Source organism: Bison bison, unplaced genomic scaffold (assembly GCF_000754665.1).
Source record: "Bison bison bison isolate TAMUID 2011002044 unplaced genomic scaffold, Bison_UMD1.0 scf7180017864289, whole genome shotgun sequence".
NCBI lineage: Eukaryota > Metazoa > Chordata > Mammalia > Artiodactyla > Bovidae > Bison > Bison bison.
In genome coordinates, this window is record NW_011494861.1 from 3,281,591 (window position 1) to 3,291,808 (window position 10,218).

At 49.0% G+C, this 10,218-nt stretch overlaps 1 protein-coding gene across 1 annotated transcript in view; it reads right to left on the reverse strand.

Annotated features, from left to right (window-relative positions):
* Positions 1-8,607, reverse strand: part of PGD (phosphogluconate dehydrogenase) — a 14,829-nt gene extending 6,222 nt beyond the window's left edge. Inside the window, exons 1-7 of the mRNA XM_010849906.1 lie at positions 8,470-8,607; positions 7,832-7,907; positions 6,975-7,154; positions 5,370-5,435; positions 4,403-4,521; positions 2,340-2,409; positions 132-266 (exon numbers count right to left, since the gene is read on the reverse strand). Coding sequence (XP_010848208.1) covers positions 132-266; positions 2,340-2,409; positions 4,403-4,521; positions 5,370-5,435; positions 6,975-7,154; positions 7,832-7,907; positions 8,470-8,477 — 654 coding nt within the window. The 5' untranslated portion in view covers positions 8,478-8,607. The remainder of the gene's footprint in view (positions 1-131; positions 267-2,339; positions 2,410-4,402; positions 4,522-5,369; positions 5,436-6,974; positions 7,155-7,831; positions 7,908-8,469) is intronic.
* Positions 8,608-10,218: the final 1,611 nt, after the last annotated feature.

Consider the following 10,218-nt stretch of genomic DNA (forward strand, 5'->3'; position numbering starts at 1 on the left):
GCAACCCACTCAAGTATTCTTGCCTGGAGAATCCCCATGGACAGGAGCCTGGTGGGCTTCAGCCCATGGGGTCGCAGAGTCAGACACGACCGAGCACGCAGCACTCCTGCCCCGCCCCTGCCCAGGCTCACCGTGGCCATCTCCGCGTGCCCCATGCACAGGACGTCCCTCATCAGGTGGTAGGCCTCACAGATGAGCTGCATGTCCCCGTACTCTATGCCGTTGTGCACCATCTTCACAAAGTGTCCCGCACCCTCGTCCCCCACCTGTGAGAACCACAAGCCAGGAGGCCTTCAGGGGGCCACAAAGCACACCGGAGGAGCCCATGTCCCATCCTTTGGCCAGGCTCCCTCCCCAGACAAAAAAAATGAAGAAGTATCTATAGTATTTTCAACCGCAAGGGGAAAAGAAGCTGGCCAATTAAACCACTTGTACTTTAAACAATACAGAAATGTTCTGTAGTTGTAATGGCCACTGAGGGGTAAGGAGACCTCAGATACAAGGTCTGGCCCTCAACCATGTAAGCCCAGAAATGTGTTCTCGCCAGGGTGCCAGAGTGGACAAGGTACTGATGTATAATAAAGCCAGCAAGGTTATAAAACCACAATACCAGTCTGTGAATTTATGATGAGAAATTTAACTTTGTGTGGTGACCAGTGTTAGTCCAAGTGACACCCTCCTCTGTCCCTGTGGATAAGCCACAGGGGAAGTCAGAGTACCTGAAAACTGGCTGGAGGGCAGCGAGTCTGGACAGGGAGGGTGACGGGGCATCAGACTGCACGTCAGGTGCTGCCATCTCCAGGACGGGACGTGCCTGCCCGTGGGTGGTGCTGGTGGCCCAAGCAGTGTTCCCGCAGCTGCATAGCCGGGAGGAATGCTGTCCCAGGTCACCCTTACACAGAGGCTTCCGCCCACCTTTCCACTGCTGACCTACCCCCTCCTGGTTTTGACACTTTCTTCGGCCGTGAAATTATATGGCTAATAACACCTTGCTTCACCCCTTCCTTCCTGTAACTTCAGTACTGAACTAAGGGGGGCCCGCTTTTAGTGTCTAGACCAGTTTTTTCAATAACCTAAGGGGAAGGCTTGGGGCTATGGAAAATCAATGAGAGTTGATCAAGATACACAGGCAAGTACTGTTATTTTCTCCATGGTTACGTCCTAAATGTATCTAAAAAAAAGTTACTGCCACTGTGCCTTCATTTTTACTATAGCAATTTATTCAAGGAACAAACTCCCTTCCCAGTCCTCCATACTTGTGAGGAACTTACTCAGTCCTCTGAGTCACAGCACCAGCCCCTCTTGACACAAGGGTTTCTGACTGACCTCAGTGACCACGGGTTAAAGTGTGAGGGCAGCTTGGTCACCAGGCCCTGTCAGGCCCAGGCATGGGGAGGGCCCCTCCTTCCCTGTGTCCTTGAGTCCTTGTTTCATCCCTGCCTTTTATCTCATGTAAAACAAAACATCAATAAAAATGGCACGTAGAATAAAATTCCAGGGGATTAGGAGCTAAAGCAATCTTGGAGGTCACCCAGCCCAACCCCCATATTTGACAAATGAGAACACTGAAGCCCATGGAAGACAGTGACTGAAGCCCATGGAAGACAGTGACTGAAGCCCAGGGGACACAGTGACTGAAGCCCAGGGGACACAGTGACCATCTAATGTCACAGTTCTAGTTAGTGGGGAGCCAGCATGACAACTCAGGTGTCCCCAGCCCAGTGCTCTGTTCATTGATGGGATGGACTGAGGCTGTAACAAGAGACAATGTATTTTATTCATAACACAAAATATAGGAAGGGGAAGTATTAGCCTTGGCCTCTGTCACATTCAGTGAGGGCAAAAAGCTGCAGCTTTTCTGTGCTAATCTAGCACAGAGTACCAATCCCAGGAGCAAACTCCACATTTGATTCTGACATTCTTTTTTTTCCAGCTGTGCAGCTTGTGGGATCTTAGTTCCCTAACCAGGGACTGAACCCAGGCCATGGCAATGAGATTGTGAAGTCCTAACCACTGGACCACCAGGAAACTCCCTTGGCATTCTTTCTTTAGCCATGAAGTAATATGACTAAAAAATCTTAGTTCACCTTTTCTTTCCTGATACTTTTTTAAGGAATCCATATTTTAGATGAATTGAGAAGGGCTGCTTTTAATATCAACCTCCAGTTATGAATATTAAGATACAAGGAATGTACAAGAGACACGTTTTAGACACCAGCTATGCTAGTGTCTTAAGAGACTGAGGCACTCATGTGACAAAGCAAACCACCGGGCCTGCAGCGATCCTCTGCACCCTGTGCCCGCGGTGCCAACTGGCTCGAGCGGGGCCCAGAACCTACCCAGTCACAGCAGGGTTCTCCTGTCCCCACTTTGGCGGCGATGCCTTGGAAGATGGCCTTGATGTGGGGCCTGTGGGAGGGAAGCGCGTGGTTCAGCTGCCAAGAACAGAAGGGCTGAGGGCTCCTTAAGTTCTCAAGGACGGCCCCTCCCACCCAATTTTTCCTTTCTAATGGAAGGTGGGAGTGCCCTCGAAAAAGTCATGAATAAACTAAGTCCTCAAGGTAAGCCAGTCAGAGGCTGCGGACTATCTGATTTGAGATAGGAGACAAAAAGCCTGGGCAGAAGGGTCAGCAAGGCCCCAGGAGAAACTTCTGTGCATCTCAGAAAACACAGCGATCCCCACCGTTCCCACAGAGCCTTCTACTGTCTGGAATGATGTTATCACTGATGGCAGGATCCTGGACAGACAGAACCGGAAGCACTTCCAAGAGCTGTATTCCTTACCGTTCGGAGAAAAAGCAGCTGCTCTGCATTCCTTGCATGCCTCCTGTACCTCCTGACACCTTTTCCTTCTGTTCTCACTGCTAACCAATACAGGCTACTTCACAAAAGGGATTCGGTGAAGACATGAAACCTGATGGGGCTGCACAGGATGAGGGGCTGAGGCAGCTCCACTTTAACCCTTTAGAGCTTCCCTGAACTTGACTCACTTTTTCAGGTAAAAGTACCATTTCTGCTCCTGATGGGCCAGTCAGGAAAATGTATCCACGGGAACTGGAGCACTCATGAATGTATGTATAGCACTTTCGTGTGTACCGTCTGCAGTTCTAACAGCCTTCACTGGGCAGTACCCAAGGTAACTCTTTTTAAGCTTATGAGAGCAGGAAGGCCTCTGCCTCTAGATTTTAACACATTCAAGAGAATCATTAGGGAAAGACTGAAGGCAGGAGGAGAAGGGGGTGACAGAGGATGAGATGGTTAGATGGCATCACTGACTCGATGGACGTGAGTGAACAAGCTCTGGGAGTTGGTGATGGACAAGGAAGCCTGGTGTGCTGCAGTCCACGGGGTCCCAAAGAGTGGGACATGACTGAGCGAATGAATTAACTAACTAATCATTAGGGGAGTAATTAAAAGAATAATCTTCCCCAATAAACCCCTCATCTCTGGGGACTGGATTTGATCACTCCTTTTTTAATAAATTCTTCTTTTTTTTAAACTTTTTTTGTCTAAGCCTCAATGCATGTGGGATCCTAGCTCCCCAATCAGGGACTAAACCCATGCACCCTACAATAGAAGCTCAGAGTCTTAACCGTAAGACTGCCAGGGAAGTCCCTGATCACGCCTTACTTTATTGCCTAATGTAAGTCTACAATATTTGGAAACCAAACTCATTCAAAAAAGTACATTGCCTGTCCATGTCTCCCTCACAGGGATCCTTCCTTTTCTATTTCTTTCTCTTCTGCTCTATCTATTGTCCTCTATCTGGCTTTCTCTTTTCCTGCAGCCTCAGCAGTGGTGTTTCCCTCAGTCTAAGTTACATACAACTAATTACTTGCATCTTTTCATTTTAATCCTCTACCCGGCTTATCACCCCAACCCCTGTATCTCATACAGCCCACCTATTACATCATCACCAGAGCACCTCCCTTCCGGCCGACTACCCGTCCTCTTACACACAGCACGGTGGGCAATGTAAAATTTGTTTCTTCCTCAGTTAAGTAAAAATTCTCTACCTGGTTTCCAGGGAACGGAAGAGGCCTCATCTGACTGCCATTATTCACAGTGATTAACTATACATATCTGAGCTGAAGAGGCAAACCTTACTCCTAAGTCCAGACAGTGCCATTATCTGAGCTGCCTTCTTAAAGCCTCTGAACCCTTGAAGCCTACTTAGAACTTCCATTATCGGTACTGGAGGAAATAACAGAGAGAAAAAGGAAAAGAGAAACAGGTACACACATTACATCAAAGCAACAAAACATAAAAGACTATGTCCAGCATCTCCCATCGCCATCACTCAGACTGCACAGAGGACAGTGGGTGGCAGGGCTGGCCTCCACCCACCGATCTCTAGGTCCAGGCTCCCTGTGCCCATGCAGGTGGTGCCTGCAGTACTCACCAGGCCTCCTTGTTCCCTCCCGGCATAAGCGACGGGCCATATCGGGCCCCGTCCTCTCCACCGCTAACTCCGCTCCCCACAAACAAGATGCCCTTCTCCTTGAGGTCTCGACACCGTCTCTACAGGAAAGAAAAAGAATTTCATCATGTTTCCTAAAATCAGTTTCTCCCACCATATGAGACAGGTATGGACATTCCACATTTGACTTCAGTGACCCAAGAATCCAAGAATAACCTGGCCATTCAAGATATTTAATTCCCTCAGTTTGGGAACTTAAAAAAAAAAAATCCATGGATGTTTAAGATAGCTACCCAAAGGGAGGGCTTCCCTCGTAGCTCAGTTGGTAAAGAATCTGCCTGCAATGCAGGAGACCCAGGTTCGATTCCTGGGTCGGGAAGATCCCCGAAGAAGTAACTGGCAACCAACTCCAGTATTCTTGCCTAGAGAATCCCCATGGACAGAGGAGCCTGGTAGGCTACAGTCCATGGAGTTGCAAGAGTCAGACACAACTTAACAACTAAACCAAACCAACCCAAAGGGAAATAATAAAGCCAAACATACATTCTCACCTTACAGACCTTGTACAATAAGACTCAACGAAGAGGTGGTTTAATACAAGCATGACTTATGGCCACTCGGCACTTAGATTGTACCGGGACTTTCCCAGCACATGAACCCATTAGAGCAGTGGCCCTCACCCACACTGCCCAAAGATGTATCACGGATTGGTGAAGAGAAAGGGACATGAGCATAAACGCCCAGCTTGCTGAGTCTAAGCAGCAGTCATCCTTCTGAGTTCCATGTGTGACCAGTGAGAACCTCATCCATCAGGCACGTCTTGATGGCCAGTCCCCAAAGAATCAGCACCACAGAAGGATGTCCACTCTTCCGTCACATGCGCAGCACTGCTGCTTTTTTTCTAAAATGTTCCCAGAACCTGGAAGAATGTGGACTGAGAAACACTCACCATGGTATCCCTGTATTCAGAATTTCCTCCATCAATGATGATATCACCAATGTCTAGCAAAGGTACCTGTTAACCAGACACCAGCATTAAGGCAAAGAAATGAAAGACAAAAATGAATATACCTTGACCAGCTAAAACAAACAAGAATTTATCCCAAATAAACCTGAAAGCCTGAAAGTGTGTGTGTCTGTGTGTGTGTGTCTGTGTGTAAAAAGTTTAATCTTCAACAATCCTCTCTGAGGCTAGAGTTGAAAGTCAAAGTGTCAATCACTCAGTCATGTCTGACTCTTTTTCAAACCCTTGGACTGTAGCCCACCAGGCTCCTCCGTGCATCGAATTCTCCAGGCAAGAATACTGGAGCAGTTTGCCATTTCCTTTTCTGGGGGATCTTCCCAACCTAGAGAGAGAACCTGGGTCTTGCACACTGCTGGCAGATTCTTTGCTGTCTGGCCACTAGGCCAGGGAAACCCTATTTAAGCTTAGGGCTAGCAAGCAAACCCAATCAGAACTCTCCACAACTGAAATAATTCTTTTTAACTAAGATTTTTACAACAAACAAATCCTACTTGGAAAATTTTCTATGTCCAATGGGTACCACGTATCTAGGATTTATATTCCTAGATTGGATTAGTTTTAAAAGATCTATAAAATCTCTGCCTGGAACAGAAAGTGGGTCCAGTAAATATCTAATGGTTTGGTATATGAATAAATTATTTGATCACCACCATTTGAAGATGGCAGGAAAAGACCAGGCATTGAACAAGAATATCTTCCTATGGCTCACCAACTAAGCTGGCTTTATCATTCAATCTCCCCCCACAAGGGAGATTCATTATTCAACCTCCCCGCACAAGGCTCCAGTTTACATTACTTAATACTGTCCTGTGCTGAAGAGTGGACTTCCATGGTGGCTCAGATGGTAAAGAATCTACCTCCAATGCAGGAGACCCACGCTCGATCCCTAGGTCAGGAAGATTCCCTGGAGAAGGGAATTGCTACCCACTTCAGTATTCTTGCCTGGAGAATTCCATGGACAGAGGAGCCTGGTGGGTTACAGTCCAGGGGTTCCCTAAGAGTCAGACTCTCTCATACACACACAGTGAAGAGTACTCTGCAATTTTCCAGTTCATTCCGTCCAAACTAGTCCTGGGCAGCCTGACATCTTACTACACAAAAAATCTGGTGTGTCATTTATCACAACGTTGTTCTTTTCTAGGTCATTTTTCAACAGAGGCATAGTGGAGTCTTAACCACTGGACCTCTAGGGAAGTCCCAGAACTGGAAGCTTTTTTTGAACATCAAAGATAGACTTCACTGAGATTACTGATATTTCTATTCTGGTTGATAATGAATTCTTACTGACATGTCTCTTGGTGGCCTCAGAATTTTATATACAAAGAATTATCACCACCCAAGGATATACTGTTACTTAATTAGTGCCAATCAAGTTAACCACCACTGAGTCATTAAAGCAGCAGTTTTGTCAGGAGTGAGCAGACTGCATCTAGAAACTGAAAAGGGACAAAAGGTCTTAACCAAAAAGCAGTGAAACAGCTAAAGGAAGTCCTGTCAGATGAGTGGCAGCTGGGAGAGAGCTGGCCTCACCAGTTTCTCAATGAAATCATCAACGGCCTGACCGGCCTTCACAAGGAGGATGATCCGCCGTGGCTTCTTCAGCTTGGACGCCATTTCCTCCAAGGAGTGAGCACCAAGCACCTTGGTGCCCTTCGCCTCGTTGGCCAAGAAGTCATCAACTTTGGAGACTGTCCTATTAAAAGCACAGACCTAGAAGGACAAAGGGCCTGATTAGGAGACCTAGGACACAGAAGACCTTCAGACTGAGGATCAAGGAACAACGGGTTTCTATACAGCCCAAGGTTTTGGGAAGGGAGGACCCTGATTCTAACTTTTCTCCACCCAAGTGCTGATGGATCACCGTAAAGTTAATTATAGGATAAAAAAGCAAAGGACTGAATATAAGCAAAGGTCAACTGGCCGTAACATATTGGGCCAGAGCCTGTCACTATTTGGTTAGGACTTAAATCTGGGAACTGGCTAGTTCCAGATGTTACCTTTTGTCACTGATAATTCTTGTATGTAAGCCAGTTTAGTACTCACACCCGAACTTTCCTCCAGATCCCATTAGGCAATAAAGTTGAGATCTACACTTTCGGAGGGATTTCTCCGCCTCAGAAGAGGGGCGGGTTTACTCAAGGCCACCTTGCAGAATGGGTGGGTCTGTTCAGCAGGACTCCTTCCTGAGAGGACTGTAAAGTGGGCCTCCCACCCCCACATGTAAAGCGGGGCTTCTCTCTCTTGCAAAAATGTTAAGCAGCAACAGAGCAAACAGAAAGAGAACCACATTCCAGGTTACAAGGGATCTTCCAAATCAGAACAGTCCCCAGCACTCAGGCTAAGGCACCGAGGACCCCTAAGGGAAGAGTGTGCCCCTCCCCACTTACCACAAAGCCATGGTCATTCATGTTCAAAATTAAGTTCTGGCCCATGACAGCCAGTCCAATCAGGGCAATGTCAGCTCTGAAAGAGGGGAAGAGGAACAAAGGAAACTTGTCAGTTGTACTTAATTCATCACAACTCATGAGTTTTCTAGCTTTTGATACAATTAACAACTCATCTTAACTTTCCTCTAGCCCACTCCTCCCTTTTGCACTTTAGACCCTGGGGTTGCAGCCTTCAGGCCACCCCCCATCGACCACTTCGCGGGTCTCCAAGTTCTCCTGGACCAACGACACATGCACAAGGAGGGGGTTCCCGGCACAGGCTCTTCTGTGCTACGGCCGAGCTGGTGATGACGCGTCCGAGGCCTTCCGTCTCTGCAGCCGGGCCGTCCAGGGGCCCGAGCTGCCCTCGGCCACGCCTGTCCCCTCCTCTCTCTCCTTTACTAGGAACGGGATCCGCCCGCGTCACCGCGAGGGGCAGAGGGGCTGGGTCCCAGGAAAGGCGAGGCCGCGGGGTTGGCATGGGGTCCGGGGCTTCTCTGGAGGTCCCGGGCTCCGGGCGCCACGAGGCCGGGCTCTGGAGACCCCCGGGGCGAGGCGGCGTCAGGGGCGGTTCCCTGGCCACCCGCAGGGTCACTCACTGGGCCATGGCGGCGACGGCGGCGGCGGCAGAGCGGGCTGGAGCAAGCAGACCCGAAGTGCAGGGAGCGTATGGCGAGGATGATCCGGGCCGAGTCCTGATCCGGCTCGCCCCCGGAGGCTCTGGCCGCGGCTTTCCAGCGCTGGCCAATCGGAAGGGCGGGGCGGAGTCTTGATGACAGGCCATTGGTCCGGCCTGGCGCCTGTTAGACCACCTGAGGAAAGTAGGCCCGCCCATTCCTAGGGCTGGTTCAGGAGAGCGCCGAGCACATCGATGACATCTCCTGCTCGCCCGCGGGGGCGTGGCGCGGGCGTTGGGCGCGGGTCCCGGGCGAAGGACACGTAGGGCCTGAGTTCTGCTCCGAGCCTCGGTCCGGAAGAGTGGTGGCTCACGTCGGGCCGCGCTTTCCAGTGAAGCGGGCACTTGGACGCCTGTTGTTCAAGTGTCCATCACTCCCTCCCTTCGCCGCGGGTACCCTGGGGATTATGCGTGGAATTGCTCCACCCTGGACAGGGCCCGAGGTGCATTCCTTCCTTTTTAAATTGTTATTTATTTGGCTGCGCCTGGCTCTTAGTTGCTGCTTAAGGGATTTTTAGTTCTAGTTGCATCATGAGAACTCTCAGTTGTGGCATGGGGGATCTTAGTTGCCCCACCAGGCATCAAACCCGGACCCTGCAGTCTTGGCCACTGGAGCACCAGGGAAGTCCCCGGAGGTGTATTCTTGTCTGTAGACACGTGTGATGAGTGCCAAGAAACGTTGCTCCTCACCACGACCCTGTGGGGGGTCCAGCCCCGGCTGATCCAGGGTATTCGAAGCGGGGACGGCGTCGGCGACCCATTTATTTAAATATTTTATCAAAGATATAAAGAGTAATAGGATGAGGATAGCTCAGTGAGGAAATTCAGTGGAGAAAAGAGGCTGAATAAACTTCCAAAGCAGGGAATTTACGTCACCTACGAAGGCCGCAGGCGTCCTCCCGTTCTCCCAAAGGAGAGGAGACATTAAGGCCTCCCCGGTCGGATCTTAGAAGCCCAGGCAAAATTAGTAGGCTTGACGAGCTTCCCCGCCTCAGAGGAAAAATTCAGCTAGAAGGTGAAAGAAAGAACGACATGGGGAGACCAAGTTTCGGTGAACAAGGCCCGCACTTTATTTTCCAAAATAGTTTTTTATGCCTTAAGTTGTGCATAGAGGATAATGGGGGAAGGGGTGGAATCATGCAGGGACAGCAGTTACTGGTCCTAATCGAAGCCAGGCTTTCAAACTTATCATATGCAAAAGTTCAGGTGAATTACATCATCTTCTGGCCAGGAGGCCTGTTAACATTTTAAGAAACTTATCTTTCTCTAAAGGTGATTATTCCAAAGTCAGGCACCAGCCTCCAGAAAAGCATTGGACAAAGCTGCACTCCTATAGGGCAAAGGTGAGGTGGGCTCAATCAAGAAAAGAATTAACTCAAGGGTCCAAGGTTACAAACATTGAGGCTACTACTTACATTTCTATACACCCATTATATCAATCAATACACTGCCAAGGACACAGTAGGTAAGGGGTATGGAGACTTAGCAGCAAACACTGGCTCAATAAGTGAAAAACCCTTCACCAGTACAATTTCTAATCAATCTTTTAACTACTCAAAGGAATCTGTGTTTAGACAGTTTAGAACATCTCCTGCCTCTCACAGTTGGGAGGCTCTGAACAATCACATGTGGCCAGAAAAACCTATTCAGGCAGGCTAGAGGATTTCCAAAG